The sequence below is a fragment of the Rhinatrema bivittatum genome, chromosome 4 (genome assembly GCF_901001135.1).
Source record: "Rhinatrema bivittatum chromosome 4, aRhiBiv1.1, whole genome shotgun sequence".
NCBI classification, from domain to species: Eukaryota; Metazoa; Chordata; class Amphibia; order Gymnophiona; family Rhinatrematidae; genus Rhinatrema; species Rhinatrema bivittatum.
In genome coordinates this window covers 59240705-59267955 of record NC_042618.1, presented here as the reverse complement: position 1 = coordinate 59267955, position 27251 = coordinate 59240705, and the positions used below count along the sequence as shown (strand labels likewise).

At 46.3% G+C, this 27251-nt stretch overlaps 1 protein-coding gene across 1 annotated transcript in view; it reads left to right on the top strand.

The window, feature by feature from the left end:
* LRRC9 (leucine rich repeat containing 9) overlaps positions 1-27251 on the top strand; it is a 1004248-nt gene that overhangs the window by 816766 nt on the left and 160231 nt on the right. Inside the window, 3 exon segments of the mRNA XM_029598189.1 lie at positions 9698-9834; positions 11659-11763; positions 11766-11875. Of these exon segments, the coding sequence (XP_029454049.1) occupies positions 9698-9834; positions 11659-11763; positions 11766-11875 (352 nt within the window).

Genomic DNA, 27251 nt, shown 5'->3' with positions numbered 1-27251 from the left:
ATTTAACAAATATTCCCCCAGCATTATTTATGTATATAATCTATACTTTTGTATTTAACCATGTATTGCATTAAATGATTGTACTGTAAATATCCCTGGTTTCACCGACGCCCCCCCCCCCCCCCACACGCACCTCCTAGTTCTATTATCAGTTTCATTGTAAAGCCCTGTTGGCTAATTTTTTGTTCCATGGAAACTGATGTGATGTTTTCTTAACGAATGTCGGTATACAAAAAACTTTAAATAAATAAATAAATAAATAAATTTAAATACTGACATACTGTAGGTGCTCCTCACAGAAGGGGTGGAGTCAGTTGGAACTTTTTCTGCCTCCATCTGCTGGTGAGTGGACAGAACCCAGGAGTCTGGACTGATCCATGGTACTACAGGAATGAAAATTAGCAGGTAAGAACCAATTTTCCTATACTCTGGACTCTCTCATTGTATAGATTGTATAGATGACAATAGCAGTGGGGTAGGTGTCCGAACAGTGGGGATTCGTAGGTGCACTACGAGTTGTCTGAGTATGAAGTTCCCACCGGCACCGGAGTCCACTAGGGCTAGTGTGTGGAATTCTAGGACATCCGACTTAATGGAGACTGGAAGTGTCAGTGGAGGAGATAGAGAAATTAGACCTAGGAGGCGTCCTCCAGCGGATCCTAGGTCTGCGAGTTTCCCGGACAGATAGGACAGGTTTTGAGCCCTTTTTTAAATTTAGACAGGTTAGGTTCTAGACGGAGGGCCGTGGGCAGGGTGTTCCATAGGGAAAGGCCGGCAATAGAGAGAGCCCTTTCTCTGGTTGAGGTGTGGTGAGCAGTTTTTAGGGAGGGGGTGTATAGGGTACCAGCAAGATTGGATCTGGAGGGGCGGGTAGATGATCGGAAAAGAGGTGCATTCTCACCTCCTGGCGGGGTAAGCGCTAGCAGATTGCTAACTCAGCAGCCTAATTCATAACAGATTGCTAACTCCTCCCCTCTGGAGGAGCGAACTCTAACAATATCTCCGCGGGTGTTCTTGTCTGCTGGGCGATACTTCAAGAGGAAATCAAATTGGTTAAAAAATAAGGACCAGTGGGCTTGTCTGTGGTTCAAGAATTGCGCATGACGTAAGTATTCAAGGTTTTTGTGGTCGGTGTAAACCGTTATCTGATGTTGTGCACCCGCGAGCCATGGGCGCCATTCCTCAAACGCCAATTTGATTGCTAGTAGCTCCTTGTATCCTGTCCCGTAGTTTCGATCGGCAGGGGAGAAGCACCGAGAGAAAAAGGAACAGGGATGTAAGATGTAGGTGACACTAGGTTGACTAAGGACAGCAGCAACTCCAGCGTCCGAAGCATCCATCTTGACGATGAAAGGTCGTCTGGGATCTGGGTGGCTTAGACATGGCTCTTGAAGAAATGCCTTTTTGAGTTCCTGGAAGGCAATCATGGCTTCTGGAGACCACTGAGAGGGATTGGCTCCCTTTCGCGTCATGATCCGCACTTCTGAGATAATCTCTATTCGTCTGAAGGGACTTCCTGGCGTACCCCGCTCTGCGGGCCACTATCGGATCTTCACATCAGTGGTATAACCTTGGGTGTACCCCACTGCTCAGAACTGTACTATTTGCAGGCTCTGCTTTTCCTTTCTTCATAATGAAGTCTCTAACATACAGCTGTGTCCTACGCTGCTGAGACCATGCCTACCGATGTTGAGGCTCACAGGACTCCTCCCTGTGGGCGGAGACATCTCTCATCTCGGCCCAGGGTTCACATTCTTACAAAAACATAACACTGCCACTCTGTGCAGATTACTCCCATGTTTCTCTTAAGGGTAGTAACTGCCACTCCATGCAGTTATCCCCAAGCCTTATGATAACCCATAAAAATTGCAGCTAGCAATGTTTTTTACTGGGTAATAAGCTTTCTTGAAAATTCAGACATTACTGCTTGACCTGCTTTGCTTATGGACTTGGCCTTAGAAGGAGTCCTTTGCTTTTTGTATCATGTCACCTAAAGGCCTGCCTTTGAGACATCTGTTCTATGTAAACCGGTGTGATATTTTGAATCGAATATCGGTATAGAAAAATAAATAAATAAATAAATGTCTGTGTATCAGTATCCCAGACCGTAGAAGTCAGGGCCCTCTTGGTTGTTGACTGAATGCAGTTCCCTTTTTCCCTCTGCTGTCTAAGCGGGACTGAATTAAATACAGGCCGATACAGTAAGGAGTGGTAGGAAGAGGTGCGTTACGGCCGGGCACACGCGTTTGCAGCACGCACAGTTCGGATCACCTACCGCTCGATACTGTATTTAAATAGCTTGCAAATGCAAGCCGCGTCCAAGAAGCGTCCGTGAAGCGTTAGGCCCGCGCAATCCATTTTACTGTATAGAGCGCTATACAGCGCCTATACAGTATCCTGGGTGCGTTGGTACCTCTCATTTCAAATGTCATTTCAAATGATGTTTGAAATGACAGGTACCGGGGGGGATTGCGAGTCCTGACCCGCCCCTCCCGAAGCAAGGCAGCGCGAAAATTAAAACAAAAGTGAATAAAGTGTAATAAGAATAATAAAAGTAAACTTACTGCATGTGAATTTTCTTTGAACAGTTCTCTCTCTCTCTCCTCCCAAGGCGTGTACTGCGGCTCCCCTGCCTCCTGGGGGCAGCCGGCGCGAAATCAGCGGGCGAAAGCGTACGGGCGGGCGGGCAAAAGTGTACGGGCGAAAGCGTACAGGCAAAAGTGAATGAATGCACGCCCGTATGTGGCGGGAGCCGGCGGGCGTGCATTCATTCACTCACCTTCGCCGGTGGGCGTGCATTCATCCAGGCGGAGGGAGCCGGTGGGCTTGCATTCATCCAGGCGGAGGGAGCCGGTGGGCGTGCATTCATCCAGGCGGAGGGAACTGGCGGCGAAAGCGGCTTCCAGCAGCCTCCGCCGGCGGTGAATGAATGCACGCCTGTGCGTGCAATTTGGGAGCACAAGGCGTGACGTCACGACGTTTGACGTCACGGCGTGTGACGTCTGCGTTCGCTAATGCACTGCCTTGAGCGCCCAAATTGCACACACAGGCGTGCATTCATTCACCTTCGCCGGCGGGGGCAGGGGAGCCAAAGCGGCTTCCAGCAGCCCCCGCCAGCGAAGGTGAATGAATGCAATTTGAGCGCTCAAGGCAGTGCATTAGCGAATGCCGACGTCACACGCCGTGACGCCAAACATCGTGACGTCACGCCTTCAGCGACCAAATTGCACGCACAGGCGCACATTCATTCACCTTCGCCGGCAGGGGCTGCTGGAAGCCGCTTTCACCGCCGGCTCCCTCCGCCTGGATGAATGCATGCCCGCCGGCTCCCTCCGCTGGATGGATGCATGCACGCCCGCCGGCGAAGGTGAGTGAATGAATGCACGCCCGCTGGCTCCCGCCGCGTATGGGCGTGCATTCATTCACTTTCGCCCGCACGCTTTCGCCCGTAAGCCTTTGCCCGCCCGCCCGTACGCTTTCGCCCGCCGCATTCGCCACCGGCTGCCCCCGGGAGGCAGGGGAGCCGCAGTGCACGCCTCGGGAGGAGGGGAGAGAGGACTGTTCAAAGAAAATTCACATGCAGTAAGTTTACTTTTATTATACTTTATTTACTTTTGTTTTAATGACATGTCGAGGCGATTTTCGCCCTGTGCCCTGCGCCTTGCTTCGGGAGGGGGGGATTTTGACCGGAGCCTGGGTAACGGCAGAGGCGGCAGGCTGGACAGGAGACAAGGGTGGACGAAAACTCCGGAGCATGAAGATTCAGACGAGGACTTGAAACTTGGAAGGACTCAGACGAGGACTTGGAACTAGGAAGGACTCAGACAAGGACTTGGAACGTGGAGAGTCAGACAAGGAACTTGGAACTAGGAAGGACTCTGAGTGCTAGGAAGACTCAGGCGAGGACTTGGAACTTGGAAGGACTCTGAACGCTAGGAAGACTCAGATGAACATTCAGGACCAAATACTAGGTTGAGGCTGCGACGCAGCGTGCCCTACACAGCCCACATGCAGGGCAGACTCCAGATGAGAAGTGAAGCAAGTGCGAGGAACATGTCCCAGATACTGTAGAGGCCTGCACCGGGGCACGGCCTACACAGCTGCCTGTGGCTGGTCGCGGACCACGCTGAAGCGGCGCAGGTTCCAGCAGCGTCTAACATATGGACGAAGCAGACACAAGGGAATCCGAGGGCCAGGACGAGAATCAGGACAGGACCAAGACAGGACTTGGCTTCAGGCAAGGATGACCCTCCGGAGGCTTGTGCTGCAGGCGAGAAGGCAGGCCTTGTACCACGAGGTGCCCTACACAGCCCACCCATGGGGCTGGTCACAGACCCGACATGGCATGCCAGGAAAGGTGGCGATGAGGAACCAGGGGTCAGGACATCAAGGCTTGAACACGGAACATCAGGGGCATCAGGTCTGCAACACGGAACATCAGGACTGGATCACGGATGTCAGGAACATCAAGACTGGAACACGGAACATCAGGACTGGATCCGGACGTCAGGAACATCAAGACTGGATCACAGACATCTGGAACGGATCACAGAACATCAGGACTGGATCACGGAACATCAGGAACCAAGACAGGACATGGAGCTCCAACAAAGAAGGAAGACCTGGCGGAGTGCTGGAAGACAGGAGCTTCCAGGAGAGAAGAACTCCGATGCAAGGCAAAGCAGGACTGGAAGTAAAGCCCTTTTATAGGGCTAGCCAGAGAACGCCCAGGAGACTTCATCAGGAGGGGCCCAAGGCATTTTCCCGCTGAAGGCCCTTTAAATATAGCTGAGAGGCGCGGCCACGTACCTATAGGCAGGCAGAAGCAGGAACAGGCTGTTGGCGGCGTTCCTGCCGCGAGGGAAAGCCTAGGGACGGCACTAGGGACGGCACTAGGCTGCGGAGCAGGGTCAGGCAGGTGCTGACAGCTCCCTGCCGCTGAAGACAGGCTGACTCACAGCTCCCTGCCACGTGAGCGCTGGAAGGTCGATGGCAGGGCCTGACTGCCATGGGATGCGGCTCCGGTGCCAGAGGCCTCCTGGCCACGTCGGAAAAGGCAGCGAGCAAAGGTAAGAGGCTGCTTGCAGTAGGCCCCGCAATCAGCATCACAACATACAGTGAGACTTCCCTATATTCCACCCCTGTAAACATTAGAAATAACAAACACTGCACAAAAAACGGAGAGCTTCCCGTTCAACAAATAAAATTAATAGATGCTACAGCCATAATTACAACACCTCCAAAGTAAAACGAGGAAAATATCTAATATGTCCCCCTCATAAACTCAACAGTAGATTTTGAGACCCAACCCATAACTTCAAGAACATTTGAAGAACATTAGAATATCTGGCCCTCACATAAAACATGATAAGTTCCATGGTGAAAACTTCCAATTTTTAAAGTTCACTTTGAAAACTATTCTAGCAAAACTATGCGCACACAATTACATCTAGTATTTGGTGTGTGTAGTTTTGCCGAGAGAATTTATGCAAATGGTAATTTTCAAAAGGATTTGCATTCTTATAACTCGATTTTACATGTGTAAATGCTCTTTACACATGTAAATGAGCTTTTGAAAGTTGCTACAAAATATGCCATTGAATTGTCTTTAGGTTTTACCTGCATTAATGTAATTTTCAAAGTAGTACACAAGTAAATGTAATATATGATCGTACCAATTTTTAAATCCCATTTATCCTAGTTAACTGCCAAGGTACAGTTAAAAAAGCTGAGACAACAGGAAATAAAGTTACTTTTCTAAAGATATACAGAATTTTTGGAGAGAGGTACTTGATTTTATGCCCCAAGAGTTCTCCTGATTTATGGTGGCTCTGAAGGCTTTGTCTACAGAGGGGGATAGGAGGAGAATAGTCACGCTGCTATCCTTGTAGGGATTTTGCCTACAGATGCTCTCAGGGAAACATTAACTATACCTCTTGAACTGTAGTAACTTTCCGGGCCTTATTTTGAATGGTAAAGTTTATCACAAGTCACATTAAACTTTAATATTAATGAACTACTTTGCATGCATTTGATGTGATTCTGCTCATTAATATTTTTCTTGTGTTGGCCCAAAGCTTTTATCAGAATATCAGTAACATTCACATAAGTGTTACTGGTATTGTATGTTAATACAATTTTAATGCATGTTAAATGCCAAATTCAACATTGCCAATGTTATCTCAGCTTGGCAGCACCTTACTATAGTGCCTATGCCCTAGACAGGTATTTTAATCCCTATGGGAGGGCCACCTACTAACTCGGGGTGGGGATTAGGTATGAGCGTCGGAGGTTGGGGGCCACTTTTGCATTCCACATGAGACCTACGGAAAGAACAGTGGTCTCTAGTGAAGATTTGCTGGCCGTCGGAGTGAGGAAACTCACTCCAAGAGGAGATTTGGGCAACGTTCTCTCCACCTAGCTTGCTGGACACTCTACCTGGGCAACAACAAGCTAGGTGGAGAGAATGTAGCCCAAATCTCCTCTTGGAGTGAGTTTCCTCACTTCGACGGCCAGCAAATCTTCACTAGAGACCACTGTTCTTTCCGTAGGTCTCATGTGGAATGCAAAAGTGGCCCCCAACCTCCGACGCTCATACCTAATCCCCACCCCGAGTTAGTAGGTGGCCCTCCCATAGGGATTAAAATACCTGTCTAGGGCATAGGCACTAAAGTAAGTCTCTCTCTCTCTCTCTCTCTCTCTCTCTCTCTCTCTCTCTCTCTCTCTCTCTCTCTCTCTCTCTCTCTCTCTCTCTCTCTCTCTCTCTCTCTCTCTCTCTCCTTGGAAAATGAGGCCCTTAGTCTGATTTCCTATATCATTTGTGCAAAGAATATCCTTAAGGACATAATTCAGCAAAACATAAAATAATTCTAAGGGAACAATTTTTCTTACCATATATTCCGCTATAGTTACTAGGCTAAAAATGTGAATGAATATCTGACTAAATGTAGGCAGTCATAGTTGACCAGCTAAAGTTAGCAGGTTAGTACAGAAAATCAGTGCAAACTGGTCAAGTCTTTCCCTTCCATCTGTCCAAAGGCAGGAGTCTGGGAAGAGGGGAACTGACAAGCCCCCTATAATCACCTCTTCTTTCGACTCAAAGCCACAAGCCAGTGGGGAGCGAGGGTCTGGCAGTTCTCCATACAATCCCCAAAAGTCCTTGGGAGGTCAATAATCCCACCATAATTCCCCATCTCTTCCATGCAAAGACACAAGTCCATGGGGAGCAGGCAGGTGCCAAAAGTCCCCTTCCTCCCATAGCTTTGATCCACTATCCCTCTCCCCATCCGAAAAATATTACCCCTCATTGCCCCCCTCAATCTTCACCCCACAGAACCCCCAAAAATCTCATCCACTGTCCCCCTAGCTGAAGCAGTAGGAAGATTTACTCTTCCCTGCTGCCAGCTTGGGGTCCAGTGTTGCTCTGATAGCAGTGCTAGCAGGGATGCTAATTATTTAGTCCTTACTTAGCAGGTTAGATCCCTTTGAAAGTGGAATCTTAATGGATTGATATTCAAAAGATTTATGTAGGTAAAAGTAAAAGGCTCAATTAAAAATATGACCCCTTTAACTGGCTATATTTGTGCAGCTAACATCGCAAGCTGCACAAATTTGGCCAGGTTTAACTTTTATTAATGTTATTTAGCTTTTTGCTTTGTTTAAAATTATTTCATTATTGACGCTTAAATGTATTAGACTAAGGAATTTTACTTCCTGCTCATTCTGTTTCATTGTAAACCGGTTTGATATGCATTTTATGCAGGAAAATCGGTATAAAAAAAACTTAAAATAAAATAAATAAATAAATAAGAGTTCCTGGGATATACTAAACCATGTATTTACTAAGCCATGGTATTTTCCCTTCTTTACCACATGGTAAAGCCCTATTGCACCTTCGTAAATGATCTCATTAGTAGGTTAGCGTGATATTCAGTGCTAACTGGCTAAATTTAGCAGGGTATCCCAAACTGCACAAAAAGCATCCCTGAGAGCAGGTAGATTTAGCAGTAGATTGAGCTGCACAATTAGCTGGGTAGTTCAGCTGAATATTTGTTCAAAAATGACTAAGTAAATATCTCTGGTTATCTTACCCACTGTGCGTGTTTTTGACACAAAATGGAAGTAAATCGTTTCATCACAGAAATATTATCTAAGAGAAATCATAATAAAAATAAAGTAAATTCATCAGTTCTACATTTGGGGGTAGATTTTAAATGGAGCATGCACAGCATACATGTGCGCATGCAACCCGGCACGCACACATGTACGCCCGATTTTATAACTTGCAGGCATGTGCAAGTTATAAAATCAGGGGTCGGCGCACAAGGGGGTGCACAATTGTGGACTTTGCGCGTGCCAAGCCGCGCTGCCTTCCCCTGTTCCCCCTAACCTAACCTTCCCACCCCTTCCCCTAACCTTTCCCCTGCCCCAGCCCTACTCTAACCCCCCCCCCCAAAATTGTTATCTTACCTTTTGTACCTGCCTCCAGGCCGCTGTGTTGAAGCCCTTGGGTTGCTCCCTACTAGCTTATAACAGACATTACTTTATAATGTCATCAGTGCTTCTGTGTGCACAAAGACTTTTAGGGATTTTAGAATGCTTGGCTCGCCTTTCTAAATTCAAACTCAGGTTGCGTTATTTTCAGGTACTATAGATGTTTCTCTGTCCCAGAGGACTTACAATCAGACAGGCTGATGCAATATCAGCACGTGTTAAACGGGCACTCATGATTTGAGCACCTGCTCCCTTAACGCACGCCGATCCACCTCTCCCAAATGCTCAATTTAATATTTAAATCAGGTGCCGCAGTAAAAAGGAGGCGCTAGGGGAAACTGTGCACCTCTAGCTCCTCCTTGGCAGCGGGTACCCGGGAGAGGTGGCTGTCAGCCGTAAAATTGAGCCTCCGTTTTCCTAATCTGTGCACAGCCACGGGTTAGGAGAATGGATGCTTGTTAATTGAATGTCCCTTTTCTTAACCTGACCATCGGCACACTTTTTTTTTTTTTTAATTCTCCTATTTCAGTTCCTCCGACTTAATATCGCAATGATATTAAGTCAGAGGAACCAAATAAAGGAATAGAAAAGCAATATTTTCCGCTTTTCTATAATTTTTTTTGGGCTCCTCAAGAATTAATGCCTGCTCCGGGCATGCGTTAATTTTTGCGGGTTAAAATGTTTGCGTCAGGCATACATTTTTTTTATGCATCGGTGGGAAATAAGTAATAGCCTCATCAATATGAATTTACATGTGATGAGCGCTATTACCTATGCGCTCGATTGGATGCGCTAACCCCCATTTAGCATTGGGGGTTATGGACACACATCGAAAACACGCATCCAATCGTGTGTTGAGCCGTGCGCTGTGGCCAGCACACAGTATTACATTGGCCTGAAAGTTTTATATCTGAGGCAATGAAGGGTGAAGTAATTTGCCCAAGGTCACAAGGATCATCATTGGGAAAAGCAGGATTTAAACCTTGACTTAATTGGTTTACAGCCTACTATGCTAACCATGAGGCTACTCCTCTAGGCAGACATATTTTTTATTTTCCTTAGTCACCATATACTTGCTTTAATCTCATCCAAAGGCTAGTGTTTGTCTATGTAAGAAATACTTTTAGGGTAATGGTGCCATCATCTTGTCACAAAGTAAAATGCAGGCAATAATAGAGCTCCTATAAATGTTTAATCTTTGTAGAGATGTGGGATTTAGTGAAATTCTGTCACCAGTAATGCAAAGCTTGGAAGTTCTTCATCTGGGCTACAATGGCATAAACAACGTACCGCAACTGCAACTGAGCAGATTAAAACATTTAAAATCACTGTTTTTAGAGGGTGAGTATAACATTTTAATTATGTACTAAAAAAACATACAAGCAACTTATTATTTATGTATTGTTTTTTTTCCCATAAGAACTGGCAAACAGTATATTGTACCTATTATTTAGCTAAGTATTCATTTAAGCAAAAATAACTAAAAGGAACTATTGTGCTAAATAAGAATGATAGGGCTTTATTAACTATGAAGGGAGGAGAAGGGGATTGACTTGGTAATTTCCTCCTGCTCCTTAGGGATTCCAGCTCAGTTGAAACTAGACTCCATTAGGATTCAGTGGTTTTATTTGCAACTATCCAGGATCTTTCCCCCTATTTTTATATCCACCACCACCACCACCTCAGCCCAGCCATAACAGCATCAGACTTTGACCCTTGTTCATAAACTACAGCTCCCCCAGGTACTGACTTGTATAGGCCCTAAATCTGACCAGTAGCTAGTATGTAGAGGTGAAATCAGCCCTGCTTGGACTTTTTATTTTTCAAAGAGATTGGGGAGTGGGGGACTCTACTTCTCCACGATTATTTTTTTTTAGAGATTGGGGAGAGGAATGAGCCAATGCTTGTCAGCTATTTAGTTTTTTATGTTATCTGGCTAACATTAGGTCTGGATATTTTTTCCTAAAGGTAGTCAGATAACTTTACCCAGCTATAGCTAAATATCAACACTAGCCAGGTAAACTTAAAACACATTCCAAGAATACCCCACCCTGCCTCTTTCTAATCCATCTAAATTTAAGATGGGTAATGACGTACCCAACTAAAATTTACCTGTTCAGAGAAGCGGGATATTTAAAACATGGGGTCTGCCCAGCTAAATCTCAAACTTAGCTAAACAAACCTCAGGGAATATCAACTTCTGTGTTTCTATATCAGTTGATATTCCTTATTCCACTTTTCTAGTCACCTGACTCTAAAACATTAACCAATTCTTCCATGTTCTATTTATTAAAGTAAAAACTAGGAGGTTGATATTCAAAAAATTTAGATAATTGAAAAGTTATCTGTCTAAATGGCAAAAACCAGCATATTCACAGACTTCTCTGGCTAAAATTTAGCCAGATAAGTAGGGGAATTCCCGGGGGGGGGGGGGGGGGAGAAGTGGGAGGCGTTTCGGGGAGGGGCAGAGTTAGCCATATAAATTAACTGATTAATTCCGATATTCGAAGTTAGCCAATTAACTTATGCGGCTAACTCTGGCCGTGCCGCTGCCTGTCTTAAAGTTATCCAGATAAACATATCCGGCTAACTTTAAGATAGCCAGGTATATTCAGCGGCACAGCCATTTATATGGCTAAATAGCCAAGCTGCTCAGCAACTGAATATTACCCCCCTAGTTTATTGCATATTTTTGTGTGAAATATTTTTATTAACACCTTGAAAATACATACCATACAGAAACAGTATGTTCAGTTTCAATTTTCAATCCCCCCTGCCCAAAACAAAGTTTAAGCATACCAAATAATAGGCGTGATGTCGTACATCAAGCCCATTCAGATTACAATAATGCAGATTCCCCCCAACCCTTCAAAAATCCCCCTACTCCTCCCCACATCTCTTATTGCATATTTTAAGAACCATCTTGATTCATGTGTGTGCTCTGAATCAGAGTTTATTTTGAAAATATAGTGCTAGAAATACAGGGACCATTTTTTAAAATGTTTTCATTAATAATTTATATTAATTTATATTCATTAATAATTTATATAATGTGTATTTTATTTTTTAAAAATTCACTAAAACTATAGATGCAGAAAAAGTATTTAAATTGTTTTCACTGCAAATAATATATCTGAGTTTCCGTATTTGATCTTTGTCTATTAGGTAATGAAATCACTCAAATTGAAGGGCTTGAAAGTTTAATTTATTTGCAAGAACTTGTGTTGCATCATAACCGCATTAAAATCATTAATGAGTGCTCCTTCACCAAGCAAGCTGCCTTTTGGAGCTTAATTTGGAGGAAAACAGAATACGAGACCTAAATAATCTGAACCCTTTGATAAAGTTAAAGAAACTCTTGATCGGATATAATAAAATCCAGGTACTTTTATCATGATAAATTTGTAACAAATACATTTAATTACTATATCTCATATTTGAACAGGAGCTAGGTTGTCTGTTTTTCTTTGAGATCAGGGTCATGCACTGCTTTACAATCTGGGTATCTGTTCTTCTATGATACTGAGTGCAAAATGTTGAGTCAGCTGAATCCCATCCACGCAGACCTCCATTAATAATTATTAATATACAGGATGATCAAAAAATCCCAGTGCTGCTGCACAAGCACTGGCATGAAACAGCTGAAAAGAGCAGGGAGTAAGATGAGAAGATCACTGAAAGCTATTATATGTATCAAAAATCTCATTAAGTCTTTTATGCCAAGAATGGGGCTGCTTAGGTATTTGCACAGGACACAGAGCCTCTTTGATCACCTGATAGTCACATGAATCTTTTCTCAGAGAATCTGCCATGCAAATTGTTGGGTCTTGTGAGTCCTTTACTTCCTTAAAAAAATGAGTTCCAGACAGTCCCCATGTCCCTGCTTACTACCTTCTACCCTGTATTTTACTAAAAGTGTACCTTGTTTTGGACTCTGTTACAGTTATTGTAATAGTAATCATAGTTATTATTTATTTTTATATAGCATTGACTTTTTATACAGCCCATATACAAGTGAAACACTGATAAATCAGTACAGGAAAACGGAACTTTTTACCACAAGTAATATAAATACTGTAGTTATAAATCTGTTATGTGCAACAATGGACCTGCGATCTAACTGGGAAACAAATAGGGGAAGCAAGCAAAGGCATGACTTTGGGAATGCATTCCAACAAAAATTTGTAGAAGAGCATGCTGGCAGTTAGTGATGTGTTTAGAACAGGTGTGTATGTGTGTGGGGGGTGTGTGTCTTGGTTTAGTGCTATGGGTGATTATAGTTGAAGCATGTATAGGGGAGGGTTGTGTATGGAAAGTGTGTTGGGTGGGTGGGGGCTTTGTGGAGAGAGTGTGGGTATAGGGTAAGGATTTGTAGGTATGGCATGGTGTATGTGAGGGGAAATAGAGAGTGGCAGCACAGGTGTGGGGGCTTGTGTGGGTGTGTATATCTGAAAGGTGTATGGGTATTTTTGGTTTGGGTGGATATGTAGAGGGCATGGAATGGTAGTATGGATGTTTATGTATGTGGAGATGGGGGTATGTGTGGGGTTGGGTGTATAGAGGGAATAGAGGGTATTCGTGTGTGTATTTGGGGGAGGGCCTATGTGGGTTATGGGGAGATTAGGGGTTTGGGTATGTAAGAATATGATGGGGTTGTGTTACAATTCTAGCTGCTGTGCAGCCTCCTCACCACCTGAAGCCCCCCATGAGCACTCTCCCCTGGCTGGCCCGGCCTTCCTTGCCTACCTCTCCCATATCCAGAACTCACTATTTAACCCTGCCCAGCCCATGCCTCAATGCATCAACATCGAGTTCCTTTGGGCTCCCTGCTTTAGCCACCTGTTCCTTCCCTTGCCTTGTGCGTCTTCAGGCATCCTGGTTTCCTGCCTTGCTTTGCTCTGTGGCCTACGGGCCTCCTGGTTCTTTGCTGATCTTACTCTGTGGTCTTGAGCCATTCTAGTTCTTGCTTGCCTTCTTGTCCCCTCTCTCCCTGAACTCCCTTTTAGTTGTACTATTACTCTTCTGCTTGCCCCTGCTTCCCCTTGGACTTCTTTGCCTTGCTGCCTTTGGGCATTCTGTGTTTTATGTTCAGTATAGTCCTTGTCCTGGTTTGTCCAGTCTTGTCATTGTCTGGCTTTCTTGCTCTGGTTCCCCTCCTCCAGTTCACGCTTACCTGCATCCAGTACCATGCGCACTTCCACGCTGTTCCTGAATTCTGATTTCACCCATACGTTCACTCAGTTCCAGTGTAAAAGTTCACACTTACCTGCATCCAGTATCACGCTTACCTGCACACTGTTCCTGTATTCTGATTTCACCCATACCTGCACTCAGTTCCAGTGTAACAGTTCACGCTTACCTGCATTCACATCCATGCATACACAAATTCTGTTCCAGTGTTTCCTGAAGTTCACCCTTACCAACACACATCCAGCTGCAGAGACACTTCTCAGTCGGCACCCAATTCCAGACTCCTCTCAGTCTGTACCCAGCTCCAGAGACTCCTCTCAGCTTGCACCCAGCTCCAGAGGCTCCTCTCAGCTCGCACCCAATTCCAGAGGCTCCTCTCAGCCAGCACCCAGCTCCAGAGACCCTTATCAGCCGGCACCCTGCTCCAGAGACTCTACCCAGCCTCACCAGATCACCTGCAATTGCTCCCGTCCTCCTGTCCTGTGTCACTCCTGAAGGTGGTGATCACCACACTAAGCTACAGCCCAAAACCATAACAGGTTGTGTGTGATGCATGTTGGATGGGTGGGGGTTGTGTGGTGGATATGGGTGTTTGTGGGGAGTGTTGTGCATATGTGATATATGGAGGCATGTGTGTTTGTTTTTTCCTGATTGATAAGCCAGCTTTCCCGTAAGAAAGTGAAGGTAGAGTACAGCAATCTAATTACATAATAAAATACAATACACAAATACAGTCCAAGTCCTAACTTAATCACACAACAGAGAAATAACAGTTCCATAGGAAACATAAATAAAATGAGTTCAAGATTCAAAGAATTTATCCAGGTAACTTTTCAAGTTTTAACTTTCCCACCTTGCCAAAAGGATAAATTTTAGTTGGCTAAAATTTAACATGATTAAAGATTTAGATCAGGGAGTTCTGGGAGTGTGATAAAAGTTATCCAGCTAGTACCAATATTTAGCATTAATCAAAGAAGCTAGTTTAGGTAAATCTGGTTGGAGAAAAACACTGACCTAAAGTAAATTTACCCACAGAACTTTTAGCCAGCTACATTCATTGCAACACTTACCTAGATATCTTCCACTCAATTTCCAGCTAAAGTTACCTGGATAATTTTCCCACTCTCTAGCTTACTCAGTATGGACTGCAAAATATATTCATGTGGGTATGGTTGGGTATATGGGAGTAGTGTGTGGGCAATGTGGGTGCATGTGTGGGAGCAGAGCATGTATGTGGGGGTTATGTGTTGGGGACAAGTTTGGTCGCATAGGTGTGATATGTAAATATAGATTATGTTTGGGTAGAGGTGTGGATATATGATGTGTGTGGGATATTGTGTGGAGCGTGTGTTTTTGGGGTATAAGTATTTGAGAGGTATAGATATATTGGAGGTGTATTTGGAGGAGGATTATGTGTGATGGTTGTGGAAGGATATGGGTATGTATAGGCAGTGTTCTCACAGGACAAGCAGGATGGTAGTCCTCACATATGGGTGACATCACAGGATGGAGACCTGTATGGAAAACGTTTCTGTCAAAGTTTCTACAAAGCTTTGACTGACACTGGCACACTGAGTGCACTGAGCATGCTCAGCCTGCAATTATCCCTGTGAGCCGCAGGTGTCTCCCTCAGTCTTCTTTTTTCCGCTCTGCAGTAAGCATAGTGGTTAGGAGCTCTGTGAGAAATTCTAACACTTTTTCCTTATGGAAACACTTAAACTTTTACTTCACAAACACTTTTCCCTGCACGGGTCTTCCTTCGCGTACGTTTATTCGACGCTCTGTGAGTACTATGCCCTGTTTTTTCGCTCGGTTCCTGTCACCTCCCTGGCCTGCCAACCGACTGCGGCCTTCCCTCTCACTATGTTTTCAGTTAGCCACACATAGCCTGCGAGTGTCCCTCTGTGACACTCTGCCTGGTTATTAGCGCTAGTGGGACAGGGACTTCCATGGTTTCTGTTGCTGCCAGGGCCCCTGTCGATTTCAGGTCCTTTGATTTCCTTGGTACCCTCACCCAGTCGATGCCCCCATCGCTACCATTGGTACCCCCTTTAGACCGTCCTGGATTCTTAGATGCCATCGATACCCTTCCCCCCGCGGTACACTGATGCCATCGTTTCTATCAGTTTCTGCATCGTTTCTATCAGTGCCATCCATATTTTTCATCCATGGCACTGATTTTTCCTTGGGTTCATCAGTGCCACCATCACCCGGATGGATGCCATCAACCCACACTTTGTGTCGTCTGTGCTATCCATGCCCAGCTCGATGCCATCATCGCCCAGGGCACTTCCATCGATGCCAGGGTCCTTTCCATTGATGCTATTGTTTATTTTATCAATGTCATCGATGCCCAGGACATTTACATCGATGCCATTGTCCATGGCATCGATGCTAGGTCGATTCCATCGATGGGCATCGATTCCCGGGTCGATTCCATCGATGGACATCGATTCCAGGATCGATTCCATTGAAGGACATCGATGCCGGGGTGAATTCCATCGATGGACGTCGATGCCAGCTCGATTCCATCGATGGGCATTGATGCCAAGGTCGATTCCATCGATGACATCGATGCCAATGTCGATTCTACCGATGACATCAATGCGAATGTCGATTCTACCGGTGGCATCAATGCCAATGTCGATGCCATCGATGCCAAAGTGGATTCCATCGATGCCAATGTCAATTCCATCGATGGCATTCATGCCAACATCGATTCCATCAGTGCCCATGTCGGTGTCATCGATGCCCATGTCGGTGGCATCGATGCCAACGATGCCATTGGTGCCCGAGTTGATCCAATCGATACCATCGACGTCCGTGGTCATGCCGTCGATGCCCGTGGCCATGCCACTGATGCTGTCAGCGCCCGCCTCCATACATCGATGCCCTCAACACCCACATCGCTTCCATCGGTATCTTCGACGTTCCTATCGATACGGTCATCGACTACGTCGATGTCAGTATCATTTTTCCGATACCAACGATGTTTTTTCGATTATTCGATGCCACATCATTTTCATACATACCTACGCCGATGCCATCAGTGCTTCCGTCACTGTCATCATTGCTGCCCGTATCATCAATGTTTTTTCATATATATTTTTAACGATACTCTCGAGGCCGCTTCGGCCGCCATCGACACCATCAATACCGACATAGCCACGTAATGCCCTTGCCGAAACACAGTGCTCCATGCTTGGGTTCTTATTAAAGCCCCGTATCAGTCTACGACACTACATAGTGCCAGGAGCAGTACAGGCATGCTGACAGTCCGTCATCAGTTGCCATCCAAGACAGCGAGGGCATCCATCTCGGCGCTGGGGAAAGACCGGGCCGAGCACTGTGGCATGCATCGTCACCGACACGGTGACCGTCCGCCACTGTTGCTATCCAGTACATAGGTGCTGTCCTTCTCGGTGCTGGAGAACGCCCGGGCCGAGCAACATCACCACTGCCATCGCCACTGTTCTGCACAGTGCTGGCAGTCCTTGGTGCTCCAGAAACACCGGCACGAGTTCTGAAGAATTCTGCACTGGCATCACAAGACATTGAGCCGCTGCGACGAGGGCCGGGTTCACAAGATGTTAATTGGCTCCCCTGTTCCTGAGGTGTGTCCCACCAACATCAGTGCGGGATTGTGGCCCTCCACTAATTACTGTGGTAGCGCCAGCCACGCTCAGCCTGTCTCCTCTATACCTGCGCCACCATACCAGGCATCAGAGTTGAGACAGGCGTCTACTCCCTCAATGAATCCTGAAATCCACGGAGCCAGCAATCTTCACCTTCGGCAATCCACATTGGATGGTAAGTACCTGCTTCTGCGGCATTCCCATTGAGATGTGTTCTCTAATTCGGGCCACATGGTTCGAAAAGTTCTAGGTCATGTACCTTCCAAGAACCGTATTAGTGTCACATATCGCTATGCCAGCTATATCAGCCACAATACCAAGAGAACCTCTCTATCATTTCTTTGAAATTGCATCAGGACATCCTCCCATTTTCAGCAACGGGGCTCTGTACTGATTAATACTCTGGCTTCTGTTTCCTAATTCAGAACCACAGTTCCAGATGCATTCGCTGATCTGCTAAACACGAGATCCAGCAACTACTACATCAAGTGCAAGTACACCTCGAAGCCTGATGACAGGTCTCGATGTCTCCTTGTACAGCACACAGAAATGTGGGTAAGACTTTACCACTCACGCTCCCATGGAAGCTTACATGATTTCCAGATTACATCAGCCCCTCCAGTTGGACACCTCCTGGTCTTCCCAAGTGGCCGGATATCAGAGCGGCCAAGGTTCCCGGTACACTCCCCCAGACACTACAACACGCGGGGGGGGGGGGGGGGGGGGGGGGACGGAGTTTTAATTACACTATTCTTTCTTTCAACAGAAAGTAGTTACTCTCCGCCCATCCTGGACCTCAGAAATACCAACTTTCTTCAGAAAGCACAGGTAAATTGATATCTCTCGTCACCATGCTTCCATATCGCAGTAAGTACATTACCTCTAATCTTTCTATGTGCTTCATGGTGAGTCAACAATATTACAATCCCAAGCTCTGCCGGTTGCACCAACTTTGGCAACTAGGGTATTTCATTGAATCACTATCGGTGACTGCTGTTTCTCTAGGGAGCGCAACATCATTCACGCCTTCCTTGCATGCACAGCTGCATAACCACAGACAGTCCAAGCAAGGAGCTCTAACTTCTTCATGACTCACTATACATTTACTATCTGGGATTACTGTCTCTACCATAAATCCCTTATACAACACTTCTGGACACCACAGTCATAATGACCGTCCTGTCCAGCATACGCGCAGACATTCTAATAAATTCTTACATGGAAGGAAGTGGAATAGACGAAAACCCTTTTACAGTAGAAAATGTATGGGAAGAGCTAAAGAATCTGAAAGTGGACAAAGCCATGGGACCTGATGGGATTCATCCAAGGATACTGAGGGAGCTCAGAGATGTGCTGGCGGGTCCGCTGTGTGACCTGTTCAATAGATCCCTAGAAACGGGAGTGGTGCTGAGTGATTGGAGAAGAGCAGTGGTGGTCCCGCTTCACAAGAGTGGGAACAGAGAGGAGGCTAGTAACTACAGACCGGTTAGCCTCACTTCGGTGGTGGGAAAAGTAATGGAGTCACTGTTGAAAGAGAGAATAGTGAACTATCTACAGTCCGGAGAATTACTGGACCTGAGGCAGCATGGATTCACCAGCGGAAGATCCTGTCAGACAAATCTGATCGACTTTTTTGACTGGGTAACCAAAGAATTGGATCGAGGAAGAGCGCTCGATGTCATCTACTTAGATTTCAGCAAAGCTTTTGATATGGTTCCGCATAGGAGACTGGTGAATAAAACGAGAAGCTTAGGAGTGAGTGCCGAGGTGGTGACCAGGATTGCAAACTGGTTGACGGACAGAAGACAATGTGTGATGGTAAATGGAACTTTCTCTGAAGAGAGAGCGGTTTTAAGTGGTGTACCGCAAGGATCGGTGTTGGGACTGGTCCTGTTCAATATCTTTGTGAGCGACATTGCGGACGGGATAGAAGGTAAGATTTGCCTTTTTGCGGACGACACTAAGATCTGCAACAGAGTGGACACGCCGGAAGGAGTGGAGAGAATGAGACGGGATTTAAGGAAACTGGAAGAGTGGTCGAAGATATGGCAGCTGAGATTCAATGCCAAGAAGTGCAAAGTCATGCATATGGGGAGTGGAAATTCTAATGAACTGTATTTGATGGGGGGGGAAAGGCTGATGTGCACGGAGCAGGAGAGAGACCTTGGGGTTATAGTGTCTAATGATATGAAGTCTGCGAAACATTGCGGCAAGGCGATAGCAAAAGCCAGAAGAATGCTAGGCTGCATAGAGAGAGGAATATCGAGTAAGAAAAGGGAAGTGATGATCCCCTTGTACAGGTCCTTGGTGAGACCTCACCTGGAGTACTGTGTTCAGTTCTGGAGACCATATCTACAAAGAGACAGAAACAAGATTGAAACGGTGCAGAGAAGGGCGACCAGAAAGGTGGAGGGTCTTTATCGAATGTCATACGAGGAGAGATTGAAGAATCTAAATATGTACACCCTGGAGGAAAGGAGGAGCAGGGGTGATATGATTCAGACTTTCAGATTCTTGAAAAACTTTAACGATCCAAAGACCTTTTCCATCAGAAAAAAATCAGCAGAACCAGAGGTCATGAGCTGAGGCTCCAAGGAGGAAGACTAAGAACCAATGTCAGGAAGTATTTCTTCACAGAGAGAGTGGTGGATGCCTGGAATGCCCTTCCGGAGGAAGTGGTGAAGTCCAAAACTGCGAAGGACTTCAAAGGGGCGTGGGATAAACAATGTGGATCCATCAGGTCTAGAGGAAGCGTATAAAGAGGAGGCAGCAAAACACTGCACGGAACGGCAGTAACCACAGAGGCATTCACGGAGCGGGATGCCAGTGGCCAGTGGTTGGTGTTCCACCTTCACGGAGCGGAAGTATGGAGGGCTGCCATCTCCAAATTAAAAAAAGGAAAAAAAAAACAAAAAAACAGGGATGGGTTCATGGGCTATAGGTATTACCAATTATTAGGCTTATTCAATTACCAATTATTAGGCATTTCAGTATTAGATGATAGTTAATGTGACCTTCAAGGCATACTTCACTTTCAATGCATATCCAGCATAGCTCTCTGCTACAACGGCAGGGGAGAAGAAAAACTAATACTTCACGCATATCTCTGCTTCAACGGCAGAGAGCCATGCTGCCGCTTAACCAACTAATCAAACTTAATGTTTCAATTGGAAGCAGCTTCATCACTGCTCTCTACATTAATGGTGGGGGAAAGGGAAATAGAACCTAAGGTTACAAAGAGCCAAGAGAAACAGATAAGTATGAGAAAAAAGAAGTGTGAAGCTTGCTGGGCAGACTGGAGGGGCCGATTGGTCTTCTTCTGCCGTCATTTTCTATGTTTCTATGTTTCTATCTATGTCCCTGCGCGCATTTTCCAATATCTCAGCCCCTCAATTCTTCATTGTCGGGCCATGGGGTTTTTTCACTATGCACTTTCCTCATAGATCCAAAACTGCTATGGGTTAGATTCAGTGAATTTCCATTATCAGTGGGTCTAAGCTGTTCAACGCTTTCGTCCCTCATCCATATTGCAGAACTAGAACCAAAACCTAGTCTGATTCTGCTCATGCTCGCATTTACTCAGGGTTGTAAAGTAAAACCTAAAAGCTTCTCAACCCAAGATGCGTCTATTCCACTCCAGGCACAGTTTCACATGAACTTCCTGGAGCTTGTAGCCATGAGTTATACCCTTCTGCCTTTCAATACTGCCTCTGCAATAAATCTTTGTGCATACAGACAGACAGCATAGGGACAATGTGCTTTCCAACACACAAGCACACACAACCTCTTCGCTGTTCTGCAAGGAAGCTGCGCAGCTCTACCCTTGGCCCTTGCTCACTTCATGCATCCTTGGGCCACTTATCTAAGAGATTTACTGAATGCAATAGTAGACCTTCTCCATGTAGGTTTCCATCCTCTTGAATGGTCTCAGACTACATGTGTAGCGGGAAAAATCTTCTAATGCTGAGGTCAACCAAACTTGCCCTCTGCGTCCGAATCGAACCATTCGGTGCACAGATTCTACTCCCTACACATGTTTCCAATGCGTTCCCATAGAATCCTTTCTTCCATCAAGGTCCTCTTCTGCTGCCTCTCATAGCCAGCACTCTTCTAACGTTGAACCGGGACGGGGTTCACTGTTCCTCAGACCCACGTCCTGGCCAAGACCAGTATGCTTCCTATACTTCTCAATCTATCACACCAGTAACCAATTTGCCTTCTCACAGGTCAGTCTCAAATCGTAGACTCACTGATGTTCTCAGGTACTGGTAGCGTCACAAAACCTTCCACACATAAATCCTACCATTCAAAATGGCATGATTTAACACATGACGCATACAAAAGGGTATTACCCTTTTTCTTTTTCTATACCACTCTTTTCTCTTGCTCCCTCGGATTCTGCTCCCCAGACATCCTCCACATAGGTACACCTCTGTTCCAATTGGTGTATCGTTTGGGAGTGGGGATACCCGATTAATGGTAAACCTCTTCTGAGTCAGCTTACCATGGATTATCCACTGATCATGCCGCCTCTATTTTCACTAGTCACGGGATGGAACCTATATCTTATCCTTACAAATCTTATACGTTCTTTGTTCGAGCCTTTCCATTCCTCTCATTTCACAGTTTGGCATGGGAAATTCTTTCCCTCATAAATGTCATTTCTGCCAACAGAGTCAGTGAGTTACACACCTTGTTACATACTCATCCGACCCTGCGTTCCTCCGTGACCGAGTGGTTTTACGTATTCAACTTCATATCCTTAAGGTAGACTTTGCATCTCACCTTACTCAGAATATACTCTGCCCATTTTTCCCAACACCTCTCTGTCACCAAAGCGAGAGAGTTTTTCCACTTCTTGGACAATAATAGTGCACTTGCATTCTATCTAGATCACACTACATTCCATAGAATTCCACCTAACTCTTTCCTTCTGTGGCAAGAGTCAAGCTGCGAGTTCCAGTGGGCAAACAGACTTATTCCTCCTAATTTATTTATTTTTTATTTATTTATTTTTAATTTTTATATACCGATGTTCCTGTATAGAATACATATCGTACCGGTTTACAGAGAACTGAACTGTCGCCTCAGGGTCTAATTGACAGTCTGTATCTTTTTTCCTACCAACAAGCAGGCATTTCACTTCAACACTGTATGTAACCACACTCTGTTGCGTCCGTCCCAGCCTCAATAGCTTCCCCTCGGCCACTGCTGCTTGTACATATTTATCAGGCTGCAACCTGGAGCTCTCTCCACACCTTTGCAGCCCATTATTGCTTAGATATGACTAGCCGGCATGCTCCATGTTTGGCCAGTCCATCTACTCTTATTCTTTTCGGTTTAACTACCCAACATCCTCCACCAACGCTTTAAGGGTTTCAGGATGCCCTCCGTTCCAAATTCCAGCCCCGTCATTTGACTTTCGCACGTCTTGGGTGCATTTGATGCACTCTCGGGCATCCTCAGCTCGGTACTCACCCATATGTGAGGACTACCATTCTGCTTGTCCTGTGAGAAAGCAAATGTTGCTTACCTGTAACAGGTGTTCTCACAGGACAGCAGGATGTTAGTCCTCACGAAACCCACCCGCCACCCCGCGGAGTTGGTGGGTTTTTACTTTTATTTTTACGTTTTTACTTTTATTTTAGTTTCGCTTGCACTTTTAGCTATAAGACGAGACTGAGGGAGACCCTGAGGCTCACGGATAATTGCAGGCTGAGCATGCTCAGTGCACTCAGTGTGCCAATGTCAGTCAAAGCTTTGTAGAAACCTTGACAGAAAAGTTTTCCGTACAGGGCTCCATCCTGTGATGTCACCCATATGTGAGGACTAACATCCTGCTGTCCTGTGAGAACACCTGTTACAGGTAAGCAACATTTGCTTTCTGTAGGGATGGTAGGTGTGTCTGAGTGTATGCGACTCGTATAGGTATGTTTGTGCAGTGGGGGTGTAGATGTATGTGGGGAAGAAGAGGCACAGTACAACGCCAATGGCACCGCATGCCGGTGCGTCGCACCACGAATGAGCTTGACAGAGGGGCTCAACCCTTTGTACACTTCTTCGTACGACTCCTAAGTGACTCCACTTTTTCAGGTACTGTAATCCTTGTTTACTGGCAATTTTGGGTGTTCTGTCTCTTAACTATTCATACATATCAATCTTTCTCAAAGACATCTTTTCTAGGTAATATCTGTTATCAAACTCTTAATGATTGATTCCATCTGCAATATGAATATCCCAGTCATCATGGGGCAAGGCAAATATGGTGATCTAGTTCGTAAGAATTCTTATGTCTCTGACTCTAGAGTCCAACAGTTACATCAAATAAATACAAACGTGTAAATTTGTATTCTCACAGGACAAGCAGGATGGTAGTCCTCACATATAGGTGACATCACAGGATGGAGCCAAGTCACGGAACACTTCTGCCAAAGTTTCCAGAAATTTGACTGGCCCCTACTGGGCATGCCCAGCATGGCACTAACCCTGTAGCCAGCAGGGGTCCCCCTTCAGTCTTCTTTTTTCCGCGCAGCAGTAGCCAAGCAGTTAAGGAGCTCTGCAGAGATTCCTGACAGGAATTTTCCTCACAGAATTACTAAAATTTAATTTACCCCACAGGAGTCCCTCCTTCAACTTTTTCAAGCCACGGTACTCCGGTACATTTTTACCCATTTTCCGTCGATTACCGTTGAGTTTGGCCCTTGCAGCCTACTGGCCATCGACCGCACCGTGGCTCAAATTTTTCATGGCCATGGCGTCGGGGTTCCACCGGTGCTCGGACTGTAATCACACCATGTCCATCACAGACCCTTCCAAAGTCTGTGTAATGTGTCTCAGATGTGAGCACGATGTCCTAACCTGCACCAAATGTGCCCTCATGACACCAAAAGGTCGCAAGGCTAGAATGGAGAAGATGGAACTTCTCTTCCGTGCTCAAACCCTGACGCCGTCTATTTCATCGACGTCATCAGAACCGGCACCATCAACTTCGTGCCAGCATCGACCTCCGGCCGGTGACCGTCCGGCATCAACGACTTCTCGGCCTTTGACACCCTCTACTCCCCCTCAGGACCGAGGGGGGTCGTAGAGATAAACATCTCCACCAGCATCGAAAGTCTCGGACCATCGAGGGAGCGAAATCATCGACCTCGCCATCGTCCGAGCCGCCGTCGAAGAAACCCTGTCCAGAAAAGGCACCGACCTTTTCGGCGACCGGGTCACCGAGGCAACCCTCACCTGACAGGGTATCGGGAGCTGCGACTCCACCTTTAACGGTGGTCCCTCCGGCTATGCCTCTGCCTCCTTCTTCTGTTCCAGAGCCAGGGCTGCTTGCTCCAGGTCTCCAAGAAGAACTGGACCGGATGGTTCAGGAGGCCATCGACAAAGCGATGCATCAACTCCAGGTTCCTCTGGCACCGGTACCAATTGCGGAACCGACCATTGACCCAATTCCAGCAGCGTTGGCACCACTGCTCTTGAGGATGGAAGCGCTCATGGCTGCTTTTCCACCGATGGACTCTGGGTAACCGATGGCTCCGGTGCCCTCCCCACTTGCTTTGTCATTGGGAGGAGAAACATTGTTCCGCATCCCTCCATCGGAAGTTCTGCCAATGCCTCAGCCGTCGATGCCGATACATCCGTCGGTGCCACTGATCCACCCATCGGTGCCAATGCATCCATCGGTACCACCGAGCAATCTATCGATGCCCTCGATGCCTGCACAGGTGCCTTCGATGCCCTCATCGGTGCCTCCAGTTATTCCTTCGAGTCCTTCGGAGCCTCGACCAGGACCTTCAGGGATCCCACCGCCCATCCTCCTCTAGTCCCTAGAGGAGCAGGTGCTGATCCTTACGACACCTGGCTGATGATTCTTCACCAGACACCGATGATTTGCCTTCACCTACTGAAAGCAGAAAGCGTTCTCCTCCAGTGGACCTTTCCTTTATAAACTTTGTGAAGGAGATGTCTGAATTGGTTCCCTTCCAATTGCAGACTGAACAAGATGACAGGCATCAAATGATGGAGCTGTTACAATTTCCTGGATGCTCCCAAGGAAATAACCTCCATCCCTATCCACCAGGTTCTTCTGGATCTCCTCAAACAGAACTGGGAACATTCTGGCTCTGATGCTCCAGTTCACAGGAAAGCTGACACCACCTATCTCGTTCAGTCAGCTCCAGGCTTTCGCAAACCTCAATTGGATCACCAATCTGTGGTTGTTGAATCTGCCCAGAAAAGAGCAAGGAGATCAAAACCTCATACTTCCTTTCCCCCAGGCAAGGAACAGAAATTTCTAGATGCCATTGGTCGCCGTGTCTTCCAGGGATCAATGCTCATCTCCAGAATTGCCTATTATCAGCTCTATATGACCCAATATAATAGGGTCTTATATAAGCAGATACGAGACTTAACAGACTCCCTGCCTCAGCAATTTCAAGAGCAACTCCGAACCCTAGTAAACAAGGGTTTTTAGGCAGGCAAGTATGAGATCAGATAATCTTACGATATATTTGACACTACTACCAGGGTATCTGCAGCTGCTATCTCGGCAAGATGATGGGCCTGGCTCAAGTCTTACTACCTTCGCCCTGAAGTACAAGACAGATTATCTGACCAGCCTTGTGTAGGAGATAATCTGTTTGGCGAGCAGAGTCAACGAACAGTGGCGGAACTCAAGGACCATCATGAGACCCTAAGACAGCTCTCTCTGATGCCTTCTGAGGACTCTTCAAAACAGCCCTTCTGGAAGGACTCTAAGAAGTCATTCTTCTGCCCGAAGAAGTCCTACCCGCCACCAACTAGAACCTGTTCTATGAGACCGTTTCAAAAAGCCCAGTCTCGTCAGACACGAAAACAAAAACCACAAACAGCTCCTCAGCCGGGCCCTGCTTCTGGTTTTTGACTCCAGCATAGAGAGCAGCAGCCAGCTTCCATTGCCCCACATACCAGTGGGAGGTCGATTGTGCCATTTCAACAACAGGTGGCATTCAATCACCTCAGACCAGTTGGTCCTAGCGATAATTGCTCAAGGTTATCATCTGAACTTTCTCTCCATTCCACCGGACTCCCCACCTCTACCGACGTGGAGAACATCTGATCACTCCATCCTTCTGGAACAGGAGGTCTCCCTCCTCCTCCAGTCCAAGGCAATAGAACCAGTACCCTACTCTCAGCACGGCCTAGGGTTCTATTCCCGGTACTTTCTAATCCCCAAAAAATCGGGAGGCATTCATCCAATTCTGGATCTACATGCCCTCAAAAAGTACCTCCAGAGAGAGAAGTTCAAAATGGTAACCTTGGGCTCTCTTCTTCCTCTTCTACAAAGAGGAGACTGGCTCTGCTCTCTAGACCTCCAGGACATATACACTCATATCGCGATAATTCCATCTCATCGCAAATACCTGAGGTTTCTAGTAGGCCCCAAGCAATATCAGTACAGAGTGCTTCCATTCGGCCTCGCGTCTGTACCACGAGTCTTCACAAAATGCCTCGTAGTTGCAGCCTTCCTCAGGACTCAAGGTGTTCACGTCTACCCCTATCTAGACGATTGGTTAATCAGGGCTCCCATTCAGCAAGCTGCTCTGTCGTCCCTACATCTTACTTTACACACGCTAATTTCACTTGGATTTCTCATCAACTACAACAAATACAGCTTAGTCCCATCTCAAACCTTATCATTCATTGGGGCAGACTTGGACACCTTGAGGGCAAAGGCTTTTCTGCCTCGAAAGTGAGCTCTCACTCTCGTATCGCTTGCACACCAGCTGCAGTCTCAGCACTCCACGACTGCACACCACTTTCTCATCCTCCTGGGACAAATGGTGTCCTCAGTTCAGGTCACCCCAATGGCCTGCTTGGCCATGAGAGTCATGCAGTGGACTCTAAGGTCACAATGGACTCAATCCATTCAGCCCCTGTCGACCATTATCCACG